Consider the following 17,957-nt stretch of genomic DNA (forward strand, 5'->3'; position numbering starts at 1 on the left):
CAGAATGCACAGGACCGGGGGTTTTCAGGATAAGGGATCTTTCTGTAATTTTGATCTCCATACTGTACATCTACTAATAAATAATTTAAACATGAAAGAAATCCAATAGTATTGTTTTGCCTCCAATAGGGATTAAAGGAGAAGGAAAGGCTAATAAAGAGTTAATATCAAGCTGCAGGCATGCTTTCAGTTCTCTCAATAATGCCCTTAAGTCTCCCCATATTTCTCCCCTTCAGATGATCAGAAGTCTCATAGGAAAAAAAAACGCTGTGCTCTGTAAAGAAAGTTCCCATAATGCCTCGCTCCTGCACAGAGACCAAGACCAGTGTACATGCTCAGTTAGTTAGACTATGAGGAAGCTTCCTGCTGATTGGCTGAGATCCACATTTCTAAGGGGGGGGAACTGAGTTCTTGGCATTCTTTCGGGAGGGGGGAGCAGGAGAGTGGAGAGAGGAGAGAGCTGTGTGTCTCTGGCACAGGAAAACAGAGACAACAAATCTTTTGACAGAGGCAGCGTTTCTGTGTGGGCTTATGGCTGTATTTACATAGACCTTTCTGATAAAGCTTACTTAGTTTTTACCTTTCCTTCTCCTTTAATTGTAGCTTAGTTGGGATCATATACAAGGTACTGTTTATTATAATAGAGAAAAAGGAAATCATTTTTAAAAATATTAATTAATTGATTAAAACAGAGTTTATGGGAGATGGCCTTCCCGTAATTCAGAGCTTTCTGGAGAACAGGTTTCCAGATAATGGATCTTATACCTGTACAAGTATTCACTTTTCATAAGTCAAGTGAACCAAAATCAACACACATTTGACTTTTTGGGGTTTTTTGCACTTACTAAATACCAGACTTTCTAGAATTTTTTGAGCACAAAAAAAATCAAATCGAGAAAAAAATCTAACTCGATCATTGATAAATCACCACCTTAGGGGCCGATTCATTAAAACACGAGTTCGAATCCCAAATGGGAAGAATTTGGATTGGATACGATAATTTCTGAAGATCGCAAATATCACGAAAATGCTTACGAAAAAATGGCATTAGTCATGATAATATCGCATTAGCGATCCGAAAGTCACAAAATTTTCGTACTGAACAATTGTAAACAGCGGCAGAACCTTTCCAAATTTTTCGCGCAAGCATACGAAAAAGTCGCACAAGCGCGAAAAAATCATCGAAAGTACCTTAGTATTAGTAGGCTAAAGTGGAAACATGACCCTCATTATAAGTAAAGATACAATTTACTTTGACTTTAAATATTCAATAAAAGATATTAGCAAAGGTTAATCTGTACAGAGCGTTATTTATTTGCATACTTATGTTTATGTTCAACCGCATCCAAATACTCACACAGTGTTTGGATGAGGTTATGACGCTCTTCAAATGTTAACAAGCAATAACTATGTCGCCAGGCTTCTCCCAGTCATTGTAAAACCTTTGTTCTACCCAGTAAAATACATGTTGGTTTTCTAAACCCAAAATTTCATTGGTGCAAAGTTCCTTCCACCCTTTCTGTGCTAATGACATTTCATCTATTTGGATGTAAAAGAGAGTGCCAACTATGTAGATTCTACATTTCCACATACTATTGAAATAAGTGGAAAAAACATGTTTCTAGACAATGTGGCTGCAAAGCAGCTATGGCAACCGGCAGGGGATTGCTTAAATAACCCTATATAAGTCTATACTCAAACAGCCCTATACAACCCTAGATTCATGTTCACCCATACAACTCTACATATGATCAAAACATCCCTATATATAACTACACCCAAACAACCCCATATTCATATTCACCTACAAAACCCTACATACGAGTAGACCAAAACATCCCTATATATAACTAACCCAAACAACCCTATATACAATTAAAAAACCCCATATTCATATTCACCTACACAATATGAGTAGACCTATAGTGGCAGCTCTGTAGAGCAAGGACCTCTTTACCTCCTGGTTTTGTATGTAATGTGTATGTTCATTGTATAGATCTATCTATTGTACAGCTCTGCAGAATATGTTGGCACTTTATAAATCTGTGTTATTAATATTAATAATGATTGTACACATCCCTTACTTAAAGGAAAACTATACCCCTAAACAGTGTAGGTCTCTATAAAAATATATTGCATAAAAAATTCATATGTAAAACCCTGCTTCATCTAAATAAACAATTTTTCATAAAAATATACTTTTCAGTATTATATGCCATTAGGTACTCCTAAAGAGAAAACTGCCATTTTAAGAATAAAGGGCCTTCTCCTAAGATCATACAATTCACAGTGCACACAAACAAACCAAGGGCACACGTATATGTTAGGTCACATCAGCCAATTATTGGACCAAGTTCTGTCAGGTGGTCTCTGAAGAAGCACACAGCCCATCACAAAATGGTGGCTCAAAGAAAAAATGTAAAAGGGCAATATTTACTGATATATATATCAGTTTGGTAAGACACTTTAATAGGCCACTTAATATGATATACTTTCTGATAAACTATCTGTTGGGTATTCACTCTGGGGGTATAGTTTTCCTTTAACATGAAAAGACCTAAAAAGGTTCACATACAGGAATGCCCACATACCTTCTCTCATTGTCATCAAGATGGGCAAAAAGTACATTTTTGGAGATTGCTTTTGCCAAGGCAGTCATCGTCTTATAGTCCTTTGGAATAACCTGTGTTAAAAAAAACACAGAAGCATATTATTATATTTAGCCTGGCATGGGCAACCAATATATTCCATCAAGAATGCAGGACATGTACTAATATACAAATGGGCAAAGCCTCTTATTTTTCAATAGAACCAAGATATTTAGAGATAATATATAACATTCTTTACCCATTGTGATATTTCTCTTACGAACAAGGAATATTTTATTCTTTGTGGGTAATGCATGAATACTGCCTTCCTGTAAGATATAATTAATTCATGTATCACTGTATCAGTCTGGCATAACTCTATGCAGAAATAAAGTACCTTTTCTGGTTTAATTTACTCTGTAAGACACACGCTATTATGCATGCTCAACCACTTGAACTCATTTCCTTCCAGGCACATACGATATGCCAACAGAATCTATGGCAGACTATGGGTTAATACATTGAATTACCTAAATTTACTGGCATGCTATCTGGAATTTAAAGAACCTTTGGACGGGAATTTGTTTTTTAAGCAATAACAACAATAATCATACAACCATATTTATTAGCCATTTCAGCTAGTAAGATTGCTTTCTGTACCACTGAGTAGGAAAGAGTGCCAAGCAACCATGTAGTCTACCCTTTGTCTAAATATTTTTGGAATGTGTATGGGATTGGTGATGTATAAGTAAAAATTAAAATGTAAATTAGGATTGTGCACAAACACAGACCTTCCACTAGACATCCCAATAGAATTTGCAGAAATAACACTTTACAAACAAAGGGAAAACAAAAGGCTGCAATTTGCTTTAACTATTGCTATGGAAAACTACATAACCTTCTGGTTCTCAAAGTGGCAGTATAGTCCCTTTAAAGGGACTGAAAACTGTGGATAGCAGCACCCAACTATAAAAATGAATGCTAATCTGCTACTCTGGACATTCTAACATATTAATTTATATACTTCTATCCTCTGCTTACAGATTACAGTTGCTCAACATTGGGTCTCGTTGATGTACTAGATGTAAAAAGTCATTGCAAAGGGCGCTGTGGGAACCCTGGTGCTACCACAACCTCCTGACCAGGAAGTAGCTCCTGGGTTTCCATATCACCCTATTGATGTAGGTTCCCCTATATCAATAGACGCAACAGCGCCTGACTCAGAACAGGATTGACTTGACTGAGCTGCACCAAGTGAAACTATACAGACGTGTGAAAAGCACGTTTTTATGCGAGTGCCTTTAATTGAAGTGGTTTTACATGCCCTAATATATTTGTACTCCTCCAACCAATACTGAGCTCAGCTCTTGATCTCAGATGTGTGTCTAATGTTTTGGTCCTCACTGGGACTGTTCTCAAACGGGGACCAAAACTTTGGAAACTGGACAGAATGTGATTAAATCACTTGATCACTATGTGAGTAGGATTGCCACTCTTTCTGCCACCCCCTGAAATTTTACGGTGCACACTAACAAACCAAGGACACACATACATGTTAGGTCATATCAGCCAATTAATAGCCTGTTCTGATTTTTACTCCCACTGTTAAAGTCCCCATACATGGGCCAATTCTAGCTGCCGATATCGGTCCCTTAGACCGATTCGGCAGCTAATCGGGCCGTGTATGGGCACTCCCGATGGGCCTGCCCAACCGATATCTGGCCTGAAATCAGGCAGATCTCAATCGGGCAGGTTAGAAAATCTAGTTGGATCGGAGACTGCATCAGCTCGTTGATGCAGTCCCCGGACCGACTTTACCTATGCCCGTCATTATAATTCGATCGTTTGGCCCTGGGGATCGAATTACCCTGGATTCTCCCGATATTGCCCAGCTGTAGGTGGGGGATATCGGGAGAAGATCCGCTCGCTTGGCGACTTTAACAGTTAGAGCTACATTATTTCCTGTCAGGTGATCTCTGAGGGAGCACACAGACCATCACAAAATGGTGGTTCAAGGGAACAGATATAAAAGGGCAATATTTAATAATATATATATTCCAGTTTGGTAAGATTCTTTAAGAGGCCATTTAATATTATATAAACTATCTGTTGGTTAAGTATTTCACCTGGGGGTTTCCTTTTCCTTTAAGCTGCTCTCAAAGAGAAGCTACTGATGCACCATGTACTCCCTAATATGGTGCATTGGCCGATTACATTTTTAAACTGGACAGATCAAACTGACCAACCAAATCTGCTCACATACAGCCATCTCTATATTTTTCAACAATCATATCAATTATCCTATCTATCAAGGTGCACAGCTTTTTAAAAGAGAATGTGAATTTGATCTGCACAGATGGTTCCTACACTGTAACTTTGTACCTAAAGAATGTGAAGATGCTGATATAATTGCAAAATTTTCCAGAAATGAAAAATTCCTGGTTCTTGTAATGTTAATAATGCTTGACCAAAATCTATCAGCATCTTGGCAAGAAAACAGCAAAACCAAGCTCAGCTCAGCAATCATTCTGCACAAAAAATCCAATTTGTGCTGAGAACACCCAAATATATCAAACTGTAAGGGTCGGCTGCTTAAGAGTGTCGTTTTTGGCTGCTTTGATGAAAACAAAACCAATAAGAACCCACACCTAAGTAGCTTTATCTTTAGTTCCAAGGTTGGGACGAGGGAGATTTGTTTTTGCCCAGATCTAAACAACTTTTCAGTTTGTCTTCATTAACTATTTTTTATAGTGTTTTAATTATTTGCCTTCTTCTTCTGACTCTTAGGGGTTACTGACCCCAGCAGGAAAAAAACTATTGCTCTGTAATTGTTACTTTTTATTACTTATTTTTCTATTCAGACCATATTAGTCTCCTTCAACCACTCCCTGGTTGCTAAGATAATTTGAACCCTAGTAACCAGATAACTTCTGAAATTCCAAACTAAAAATAAATAAAATAATACAAACAAAACAAATTGTCTCAGAATATTATTATTAACATCATACTAAAGCTGGCTTTCGTACGATATTAGGTGCGTGTATGGCATGTCGGCAAGTCGACCGATATCGCAGGAAGCTGCTGATATTGGACGACTCGCCGATCGTCCAGGTTAGAAAATTTTGATCGGGCGCCACAGAAGGCGCCTGACCAAAATCTGCTGTCAGGGCTGAATCGGCAGAAGGAGGTAGAAATCCTATTGTTTCTACCTCCTTATCTGCTGTTTCAGCCCTGACTGTGTGTGGCGGATCTGACGATGTTTCGTGCGACCGATGGTCGCGCGAAACATCGTTAGATCGCCAAGTGTATGCCAGCTTAAGACTTTCCTCAAAGGTGACAAACCCCTTTAAGTTAAAGCTGCTAAAAGCTGACCACTCAGCACCAGTGATAGCAGCCTCAAAGTTAAATAGAACTTTGCGGCTGTGACCTTGAGTGGGTGTGGTCAAGGGTGAATCAGAAAGTAGGCGTGGTGTAAATTGCATTTGAGTGCCAGACTTTTATAGGAAGCAGCCAAACCAAGCATTTTGTAGGACAGTTGAAGAAGACAGGGTAGCAGGGTGCATTAGTACTTTTGTGGGAGACTTTCCTGTGGCAAATGTCTACTAAATGTCTACTATTATCTGTATTACCTTCCTAACATAGGAGACTGCATCTTCTTCAGTGTAAACCTCTGCACTGACTCCTCCTCTTCTGCGACGGGCCTTAACCACAGGGTTCGGAGGCGGGGGAGAGATTTCATCGTCATGAGAGTCTGACTGTGAGTTTGACTTCTGCTGAGCTAAAATCTGTTTGCATTCTTCCTGCAAGAAAATGAAATACAGTAAAAAGTAAATAAGTGCTTCATTTCGGTTACAAACTATTCTTATTTTGAACATGCATTTATGAAGCATTTCCATAAAGGCTTTCCATTTCACTGAACAATGCAAAACATCATTAAGACAAATGATTTAAGAAGCAGAACAAACTCTTTGAAGGCCCCCGCTGGTGAGAGCTGCAATTTAGATAAGTAATGTCAATTTTGCTCTCCAGTTCTTTTGAACTATTTCTTCTAGAATTCTCAGTCAGGAAATAGTGTCACAAAAACATATACATGTATCAGGCATAAATCTAAAGTATCTGGACATGAATCTTGAAAATGTTTCACCACTTATCCAGGTGGTTTTTCAGTCAAAGCAGCTGGGATGACACGTGAAGTGTTTTCAAAATAAGTCCCCTTGTATTAAACTGATAACTGCTAGATACTGCATATCATGGCCTAGATAAATGAAAACACTCACAGAAATATGTCCCAGAAGGGGACAAGGTAAAGAATAAGGTAGAGGAGCTGAAAAGATAAGGATTAGGATATTTAGCAGCCCAGCATTGTTTACAAACAACTGATATTAGACGTAGTCATCTGGTTTTATACAATAGCACCAGGCCTAGATTTGTGGAAAGGCCACAATTTAGGGCCACCCAGCCACTCCAAATCCCAGTGCCAAAAGCATAAATTTCAGCTTTCTAACTGAAAGCTTGCTGGTTGCTATTGAATGCTAGAATAAGACAACATTTACTCATTCTACTACATAGCACATTACTGAATCCATAAGTTAAGCTCTTATAATGCTCACGCTGGCTGACAAGCTTGAAATGCAATGTATACAATTCTAGGTTATTACAAGGAAACTGCAGGAACATATGGTCTCCACAAGACTATCAATGTCAGTGGTTCATATACCTATGCAGGTAGAAAATCTTTCCACATATATGGGGTAGCAAGGGAGAAAAGTTGGTTTCAAAAAAGGTGTAAAGACAGGGCCCTGTAACTGAAATGGAAGATTTTTTTCTGCAATCAGGAAAGTGACTAGAGCATCATGAGAAGTTGCTTGAGGAATAAAAAATGAATTATTATGGCAGCAAATCTGGAACTATTTGCAAGAGGGAGTTAATTAAATGCAATGGGAAGGACAGTACGTAGGTTTAAACAGTTCTGGACCCATGAAATAAAACAGTGAGAGAGGAAAAGAAAGGCCATGAATACCAAGGGCATTTTGAAGAAATAAAAGAGTTTCATGGCTATGCTGAGTGCTCACAAGCACATAAAAACACACACACCTTGTACTTGATCCCAACTAAGATATAATTAATCTGTATTGTTGGTAAAACAATCCTAAAGGGTTTCATTATTTTTTTAGCAGACTTAAGGTATGGAGATCCCTTTTCCCCTTTTCCAGAAACCTCATGTTCCGAGCATTCTGAATAACAGGTCTTATACCGCACTGACAAACAGCACTTGAGTTGAGGAGATTCACTGATAAGCCATTTATTCCCCCCAAAACTACAACATATAAGAAAAAAATTATGAAAAGTATAGCAAAGACCATTCTTCTATAACAATTCACAAGTCACATAAAATCCGACTCAACATACAGCGTTCTATTGCTGTATATATTACAATTTGGAATTTCAATGTGGGATCATCAGTTGGCTGGCAGCAGCTTGCAATCCAAGTAACATAAAATGTACAAATTTTCTCAGAATATTACTTTCTACATCACTGTTCCCCAACCAGTGGCTTGTGAGCAACATGTTGCTCGCCAACCCTTGGATGTTGCTCCCTGTGGCCTCAAAGCAGGTGTTCATTTTCTAATTTCTGCTAAGGAGGAAAATTGTGGTTGCATAACAACCAAATATAATGTCAAACAGAGCCTTCTGTAGGCTGCCAGTCCACATAGGGGCTATTAAGTAGCCAATTATACCTCTACCCACAGGTGCCAAACAATCGTTTTTCATGCTTGTGTTGCTCCCCTACAGGTTGGGGATCCCTGTTCTACATCATACTTAAAGTTAACTCAAGGGTGAACAACCCCTTTAAGAAGGTTGGGCACTATTATCATTGGATAAATGGATGTGCAATAAACATGTTTTCTGGATTTGTGCACCCTTTTTCCCACAATATCTAGGTCTGCTGCTAGTTCCAGCCCTGGCAGGTGATATTATACCATATAGTACTATCCTATTTAGAGAAGGAATAATTGAACAAATAAACCCATCTGATGCATTGGGAGGCACTGGGTCTTACCAGGGAGTTTCTACCTTGTACAATACACAGACTGGTGTTGGTGTTTCACAGACAAGGAGATTGACCTGTTTCTGACGACTGGACATTGTGATTACGTCCATGGATTCAATGAGGCAGTGCCGATCCCTGTAATTTGATTAAGCACTCATATTTCCTAATTAAATGTCAAAGCAATTTCTGTGTGCAAGAGCTAGATATCTCAGAGCACTGAAACAGCTCTTGAGTTATTAAAAGGGAAACGATACCTGTAGTGAATGTTCCTGCCGGCGCACAAGGACAGTTGTTAGATTGTGAGCACTGCATTTTACTATTGTGGTATATGAACTAAATCAATTGAATAAAAAACTCCAATGTACGGATTATAAATTCTGTAAATTTTCAGTGCATTTAAATGCTGACTGCCCTCCCAAAGCATAATAGCGTCTAAGCCTCTACACAGTCAAATATGTGTGCAACTCAAATATGTGTGCTCACACCAACAGGGCATGAATATCCTATATAACTGTTTCTGAATAAGGGTATACATAAAATATATATGTTTTCTAGGGTTTTCTAGCAGTAAGGTTACAAGAGAGTTTTGAGTCAATGTAGTACAGGTATGGGACCTGTTATCTAGAATCCTACCATGTTACATAGTTACATAGGGTTGAAAAAAGTCCATCAAGTTCAACCCTCCCAAGTAAACCCAGCAAACACAAACCTATACTTACCTATCTATACACTCACATACATAAACTATATATACCAACATCTATACTAACCATAGATTTTAGTATCACAATAGCCTTGGATACTTGCTTGTTCAAGAACTCACCCAAGCCCTCTTAAAGGCATTAAGAGAATTCCCCACCCTCACTGCCCTCACTGTGAAAAACAACCTACGCTGCTTCAAATGAAAGTTCGGTTCCTCTAATCTAAAGGGGTGGCCTCTGGTGCGCTGATAGTTTTTAAGGGAAAAAAGAATACAGCATGGTCTGTATCTCCTGCGGAACTCATGCTTGCACCAATGGTCAGGAGATAAGGCTGGAATAGGCCCAGCCATATCTGTATAGAAATTGCAACCTTTATGCATTTTAAGGTGTATGGTCCCATATACAAGTAAGCTCACAATAATGTCTGCCTGATGGCAGCAAGTCCAATATAGTAAATACCCTCCTCTGTGCATACAACTTTACTATTTAAGTGGCTGTCTAAATAGCCCTATCTACCTGTCACCACTTCCCATAGTTATCTATATGAAAAGGCAGCCTAAAGCACGTGTGGCAGTGACAGGTGGCCCATTGTTCTAAAATTCTTAATTATTAGCTTTAAAGGAGAAGGAAAGGCTAAGTCACTTGGGGGTGCCAAAATGTTAGGTACCCCCAAGTGACTTTAATCGCTTACCTTGTACCCCGGGCTGGTACCACTGTTAGGAGAAAACCGCACCAGCCCGGGTAGCTGCAGCAAGTGCTTCTTTCTTCCTTCTGTTGTCAAAATCCCTGGGCCAGGCGTGTGCAGTAGTGAAAAGCCGGCTTTTTTGTTAAAGTTCGGCTTATCACTATACTGCGCATGCGCAAGCGCGAGAAGAAGGAAGCAGGAAGAGGAGACGCTCACTCGCAGGTTCCCCAGGCTGGTGCGGTTTTATCCCAACAGGAGCACCAGCCCGGGGTACGAGGTGAGCAATTAAAGTCACTTGGGGGTGCTTCTCCTTTAAAGAACAGTTTCATTTTGTATTAACTTTTAAAAAGGTTTAGACAGCAATGTTCTATCCTCCATATATAAAAAAGTAGTAACCCATTGCAACCAATAAGATGTTTTCTTTTAAACAAGTGACCAGAGAATTCTACCTGCTGATTGGCTGCTATGGGTTACTGGTCCTGGGCAAATGTAATGCCTTTTATGACATAACCCCTTTGGACTTTCTTTATTTTTGCTATACAAGTGTCACACTTTAAAGTTTAACCACTGTCTGGCTGCAAGCAAGCGTTTGTAAGTTAGAATAAAAGCTGAATAGTCAAGGGCCTGAAAAAAATGTAAGCAACAATAAAAAAACAGTTCATCTGTTTTTATTGGATACAGAGGTCAGCTTTTTATTTAGTTACAGGACATTAAAAGGCAGATCTGGAAGGCTAATAATTTGAAAACCATAAAAATAAACAGTGGAGACCAATTAAAATGTTCTTCAGAATAGGACTATAAAAAGTTTCTCTTTAAAAAGAAAAAACCTTTTACAAGTCATCTAAGCAACTTTTTATCTCTCTCTTTTTTTAATTATATACCTTCTGGAACAAGAGATTTAAAGGGGACTGTATAGAAAAATTGTTTCTTAATTCTTCATGCTTTCTACAAAATGTTCTATTTAAAACATCAACTTTGAATGCTGGGCTAAACCTGTGATGCTTTCTTGAACAGGTATAGGACCTGTTATCCAGAATGCTCGGGACCAAGGGGTCTTTCCTTAATTTGCATCTCCGTACCTTAAGTCTACTAAAAAAATCAATAAAACCCAGTAGGATTGTTTTGCCTCCGATAAGGATTAATTATATCTTAGTTGGGATCAATTACAAGGCACTGTTTTATTACTATAGAGAAAAAGGAAATCAGTTTTAAAATTCTGAATTATTTGATTAAAATGGAGTCTATGGGAGACGGGCTTTCCGTAATTCGGAGATTTCTGGATAACGGGTTTCTGGATAAGGGATCTCATACAGAAACTTTCAGAAAAGATTTTTCTCCCACAAAAATGGCCTCAAAGTATCTCCTAAAAATAAATAAAAGTTTTAGGTAGTTGATTTTATTTATTTTTATTCCTAGTGTTTTATTTTTTCACTTCTCTTTCCAGTATTCTGTTCTCTTTCTCTTCATACACTTTACAAAGCGAAGAAGCACACCAAATTGTCGGCAATGCCTCTCACACACCTGAAGAAGGGGGTAACCCCCGAAAGATTGTGCCACTTATTTTCTGCAATAAATGCGTTGAAAGGCATAGCCGACAATCTGGTGTGCTTCTTCCCTTTGTAAAGTGTATGGAGTGGCTACGGAGCTGCCAAGGAATTGAAGCACCCTGTGGAGATATGTGAGTGGCATGTCGAAGAATTTTTCTATTGTTGAACTCTTTCTCTTCATACTATTATTCCAATCTGCCATTTAAACCATAGCCTGCTACAGTCAGTTGGTCAAATAACTAGTTTTCAAATTATTTTAGTCATGATCATTTATTTATATAATACCTGCACATTTATGCAGCACTTTTCAGTGATTATACATTATTATAATTATATATTTGCATGAGTCCCTGACCAGGTGAGCTTACAATCTAAGGTCCTTATCACATTAACACAATTCACTAAAGCCAAAACCTTATAAAAACCATACAGAGAGGGAGAATATTCCTTTAACCCAACTATACTTTAGGGAGATTGATGGGAGTTTTACACAGCTGGAAAACAACCCCTATATAATATGAAATGCTGTTAACAAAGGCTGACTATCAACTAGAATTCCCATCATCCATATTGTAGCTTGGTTTAAAAAACTTAAGATAGTCTCCTCAAAGTGTTAGCAAAATCTAGATGTTGCAGTGCTCTCAAACCTAATATAAAGCTATGAAATCAGTCATTCTACACCATGCAGGACCATAAATTCAGTAGGAGTTACCATGTGACTGTGCTGCTACTCCAAGTCCTCTACAGCAGCTGCATAACTGGTGACCTGTGCATCCCCTGCTTCTCGCTCAGGTACAATTTCCATTCTTGATTTGCACCAGCGGATGTGGCATGCCCATGGGCAACTCCTTTAGAACACATCCTTATGTCCCATGCACCAAGTCGCAGTGAAGAACGAGTAAGTTAACGGGAAAATAATCTTTCATGTGATTAGTTCTAAATGCCAATTATTGGACGCACTGTGGCTCACGAAAAAAATCCTTGTGTGGAATTTTCATCCAGTAAACAGCTTAAAATCCTTGAGTTGCCATGACAACAAGCTATTTCTCATTTTCTCTCCCCTTCAGACCCAGTCTCTCTCTGTTCCACAGACCATTCAACACAGCGAACAAAAAGGGCCACTTATACCTGGGGTGCCAGCAGCGCAATTTGTTTGGTCAGAGAGACGAATGAGTGGGGTGAGATGGAAATTTATCAGTAACGACGCGCACATTCACCGCTATAATTATTATCTTGAAAGCGTATCATTTGTATTTGAATATGCCTCTTATCAGAGAGAGATAGATACTCTCTGCCGTTACCTTGAGAGGCTTTGTTTAAAAGTTATGGCACATAAAAGTTACGAAAAACAGATTCATGGATTATAAACTTCAGTTTCACCTCTCACCAATTTCAGCCAACAGACATTTTTTTTTTCATAGGCTCAAAAAGAACAGCGCCATAATCTGATCTTTCCTAAAAACAACACATTGATGTCTGAAATGGAATAACTGCACCTTATAAACAAGCCCTTGTCAAATGTTTGCTTTCAGATCATAGACCTGTAAATGCTACCTGCTTTTTGGCATCTGCTACTATATTATTCTCATAATCTTCCATTGCTTTCAAAGCTGTGTTTTCGGACACAGTAATCAAGTACTAAAAGTAACAATCCCAATATAATTGTAGAACAAGGCAAAAAATTAAAAAAAAACAATAAAAATGAAGACCAGTTTTTAAGCTGCTAAGAACTGGCCATTCTACAACATAGTAAAAGGTAACTTCATTCTGAACTACCCATTTAACACCAGCAAACCTGCCACACCTTGCCCCCAGTCTTCACAGTGGTATTAAGCACAAGGAGGGCATCATAAACCCCTGGTTGCCCCCTTTATTTATCTAAAGAGAAGGGGTTTCCTATTTATTAAATGGGTTTACATTGACCAATGTTCAATAAAGATATAGGCACATTATTATGCATGTTTATTTATGAGTGGTATCTCCTATCCTGTGTCCTTCTAATAAGTACAAGGCAACCATCAGGGGGAATCTTGTCAAAAGAGAGAGAAGTCCACAATAGAGACAGAGCTTGTGTCCGGATTGGCAAGGTTTGGGCATGTTTTGAAATTTAGCAGGGTGTGGCCAGGGCAGAATGCTCTATAGGCGATCATTTTGAGCTTGAGTTCAATGTTATTAACATGGGAAATTCTAAAAATATAGGAAAGTGGTATTTTTTCCAAGAAAAGGTGGCAACCCTAATGGTGGATTAGTAGCCACGACCGACTTTTTAGAAAAAAAAAAAAAAAAAAAAAGCCGTGGAGAGTAATCGCCCCACGTGACTTCACCCTAAATGGAATCTTACCTATTAATTTAAAAAAAGCAGATTAATATACTGGCTATGTTATCATTAAGTCCCTTTAAATCATACAGTTAGAAATCCTATGGTTCATACCTGACAATCTGTGGATTCTGGCAAATGCAAGATGGGCTGCTGTATGATGCCATAGACAGACACTATTAAGTGGGCTGGTGGGGGGCTGTTTGGGCTTCTGTGTACTTGAATTGGCAGGGCATTTTGAATCCCAGTCCAGGCCTGACTCATATCCAGCTGTAACCCTGGCCTAACCCTGTCTCTATGGCATTTAGCTACCAATATAGAATCTACAGCACTGACACCAAAGTGCCAGTATACTAGCACCAAAGATTCTACATTTCCAGGAGTTTTCTCTGTTCTGTCATGTGTCTAGTGGCACCGCACAGCCCAGCAACATCATTGAAAGGGTTAAATGTAAAGCAGGCAGAGCACCAAACATAGCACATGTAAATACGTTTAAAGGTTAATTACCCAACACAATTTTTTCCACCCTCCATGCTCAAACAGACAATCCCATCATAAAACCAGTCTCAGTCTTTACAGCCTGTACACTACAAGTACTAACAATTGATTCAGACTGTGCACATAAAAGCCAGGGAGCACTTACTATATCATTGGGAAATGTAAACCTTGCTTACAGGGTTGGATTGAATACAAAGCATCCCACTACAATATTTAAATAAGTTTTTTTTTCAGTTAAGCAGGTACATTTTGGTGGTCTAGTACAAGTATAGCATACCTCCCAACATTTGAAAAATGAAAAGAGGGACAAAAAAAATTGGCGCGCGCAGTGTGGCAATTGTTTTGACCACGCCCACTTTTGTGGCCATGCCCCCAATTACCACACCTTTTTTTTTCAAAAAATACTCCTTTAATATAGTTGAAATGGCGGGATCAGACGCAAAATGTACTGTACCCTCATACCGTACTACCCAAGGAAAACAATATACCAACTCCTACATATAAAATACAAATATAGAGAGAAGGCAGTCAGTTATAAGTGAGTTATAACTATGTACCCCCCGTACACATTGCCCCCAATGGCCCAATAGACAGTACCCCCCCATACACAGTGCCCCCCCATAGACAGTAGCCCCCATACACAGTGCCCCCATAGAAAGTACCCCCCATACACAATGCCCCCATAGAAAGTGCCCCCAATACACAATGCCCCCATAGACAGTAGCCCCCTTACACAGTAGCCCCCGTAGGCGCTCCTTCTTCTGTGGCGGCGACAGGCCCTTTTATAAGGTTGTGCCCCATGCGTATTGAAGTCACACGTACGCACGGGGCGCAACGCTATAAAAGGGCCTGTCGCCACCGCACAAGAAGCAGAGCTGCAGAACAAGCCAGCGCATCCTGCTGTGCTTGTTCAAAGAATGTCCTGCGTTTCCGTAATCTATTATCATTGAACTATCCGGGACAGCGGGATGCACTATAAAAACCAGGACTGTCCCGCGGTATGGAATAGGACCCGTTTTCCAGAATGCTCGGGACCAAGGGTATTCCGGATAAGGGGTCTTTCTGTAATTTGGATCTTCATACCTTAAGTCTACTAAGAAATCAATAAAATATTAATTAAACCCAATAGGATTATTTTGCATCCAGTAAGGATTAATTATATCTTAGTTGTGATCAAATACAAAGCACTGTTTTATATTTAAAGAGAAAAAGGAAATCAATTTTAAAAATCTGAATTATTTGATTAAAATTGAGTCTATGGGAGGCGGGCTTTCCGTAATTCGGAGCTTTCTGGATATCGGGTTTCCGGATAAGGGATCCCATACCTGTATTTCAGTTTGATTTTGCTGATTTAGCAATTGTTTTTCCTGAAAATAATTTACAAGAACACCTCATGCCTGGATCTTGCCACCATATGAAAGGTGTGATAAAGAGGGCACGGGGCTCCATATCCACCATACATGACATATTTAAAGGGCATGCTTAGTCAAGATGGGAGCAGCTCAAGCCCTGTACATACTATCCAGAAGCAATTTTTTAAAGGAAACTAAAAAGCAAAAAGGCAAGTGGAATAAATCAATGAATCTTGGTAGGATCAATATAGAAGGCTTTTAAAGGCTAATAGTAAACTGCTTTCCAGCTGCTGCTGCTGCTGCTGCTGTGATATTCTTTATTTCAGTTATTTAGCTTTTTGTTCAGCAGCTCTGTAGTTTGGAATTTCAGCAGCTGTAAGGTTGCTATGGTCTTATTTTCCCTAAGAACCAAGCAGCGATTTGAATAAAAGACTGGAGTATGAATAGGAGAGGGTCTGAATAGACAGATAAGGAATTAAAAGTAATAATAATAAAGAGCAATAATAATAATACAGAGCAATAGTTTTTTTATGCCGGTGTCAGTGACCCCTATTTGAAAGCTAGAAAGATGTAGAAGAGGAAGGCAAATAAAGACCAATTGCAGAGATTCAAACAAAACTTCATCTTTCTAAAAAGTAAACATAATTTCAAGCAACTTTGCAATATACATCAATTAAAAATATGCAGCCTTTTCATGACTTCAAAAAAAAATGTAACAGTAGTTGGCTGTCCTCAGCCTGCATCCTCCAAATCCCACAATCCACCCCTCTAACATTTACTTTAGTCATTATGTTATAGATAGTGTAATACAAATCATATTACTAATTAATAATTAAACGTCAGGCCAGAGCTGGGAGAATATCATAACATTTGCCAGGGAGAGATAACTGTAGATCTCATTTTACCACTCACAGTAATAGTGTTTTGTTGACAAATGCATTATAATTAGCTGGACAGAATTTCAATAGGATACTCGGAGTAATGACAATCCTAGGCTTGGCAGGTCTTTTATTAAGGAATATGTTTGACAGCATTTTCTAGTAAAGAAGGGTTTTCTCAGTCTCAGATCAGCATGTGAACTAAACTAAATGCAAAACAGGATTCTCTAAACTACACACCAAATCGTATAGTCCTTCACTGGCACTCCAACCAAAAAGTGGCAAAATTGTCTTTCTTTCATCTTGGAACGGTATGTTGGAACTTATTTTGGAATAATTTTAGTGTGTCATTTCATCACAAAAGAATCTGGATAGGGGGGTTGGCGGTTTTCTTCCATGTTCTGTGCCAATTATACAGCATTCATGGTGGTCCTACCCAGCACATACCATAGGGCTATCATGTATACCTTGTAGATCTAGACCCAGATCTGTGGTTGCCATGGTTTAGTACAGAACCCCAAAAATAAAGTGCAGCATTTTTGCCCTACTTCTTTGTTAAACTTTAGTTCTCCTTTAAAGTAATTATACTTATATATGTACTTTTACATATCAGTTATGCTCCAGCATGATATGATTTAAAGGACATGTAAAGCCTACATTTGCCAACAATGTATATCAGTTGGACATAGCATCATTTGTACAGCATGTATCCCCTCCAACCAGTGTGGCAGGTATTGAAAGATTTCAAAGAGGCTGTTCACTAATTACATTTTTGTGCGTGGGGTTTACATGTCCTTTAAGAAAAATCTATTGGCCAAGTTAATATATATATACAAATTTAATTATGCTTTACTTTATTAGGAGTAGAACTGGAGGAAGGTTGATCACACACAAACTTTACTGCTTGACAATAAATTTGGCATCAAAAAGTCATTTTTTCTGGTATATTAATAAAAGGTTTGAACTGATGATAGAGCTTGGAAGGTGAACTTCCCCTTTTAAAATTGTTTATTTGCATGGTATTCTTTAAAAAAAAATGAATTGCAAAGCATTACAGGTGGTCAATGGAGGCAAGCCTAGAATTTTGTCCCCCTGAGGAAGTCCTGGATGAAGCGCATTGGGCTGAGCTGTACTGTGACATGTTTTGATGAGCAATTTATTATGTCAAAACCGTGTAAGTGCAATATTTTATTCTTTAATAAATTATTTTAAATCTTCTATACCAGGAAGCACGCCCTTCCTTCTGCTTTGCTTTCCATGTCAATGGAATTACCTTAATGTGAGCTGGCTTAAGCATCAGAATATATGTTCATATAACATCACCAAATATATGATCCAG

General features: G+C 38.7%; 1 protein-coding gene across 2 annotated transcripts in view; it reads right to left on the reverse strand.

Annotated features, from left to right (window-relative positions):
* The window catches only part of prkar1b (protein kinase, cAMP-dependent, regulatory subunit type I beta), a 124,417-nt gene that overhangs the window by 97,123 nt on the left and 9,337 nt on the right, over positions 1 to 17,957 (reverse strand). The window contains exons 1-3 of one of the 2 annotated variants that reach the window (XM_031892755.1): positions 12,286 to 12,446; positions 6,218 to 6,388; positions 2,592 to 2,683 (exon numbers count right to left, since the gene is read on the reverse strand). In XM_031892755.1, the coding sequence (XP_031748615.1) occupies positions 2,592 to 2,683; positions 6,218 to 6,388; positions 12,286 to 12,288 (266 nt within the window). In that variant the 5' untranslated portion in view covers positions 12,289 to 12,446. 2 annotated transcript variants of the gene reach the window in all.

Source organism: Xenopus tropicalis, chromosome 9 (genome assembly GCF_000004195.4).
Source record: "Xenopus tropicalis strain Nigerian chromosome 9, UCB_Xtro_10.0, whole genome shotgun sequence".
NCBI classification, from domain to species: domain Eukaryota; kingdom Metazoa; phylum Chordata; class Amphibia; order Anura; family Pipidae; genus Xenopus; species Xenopus tropicalis.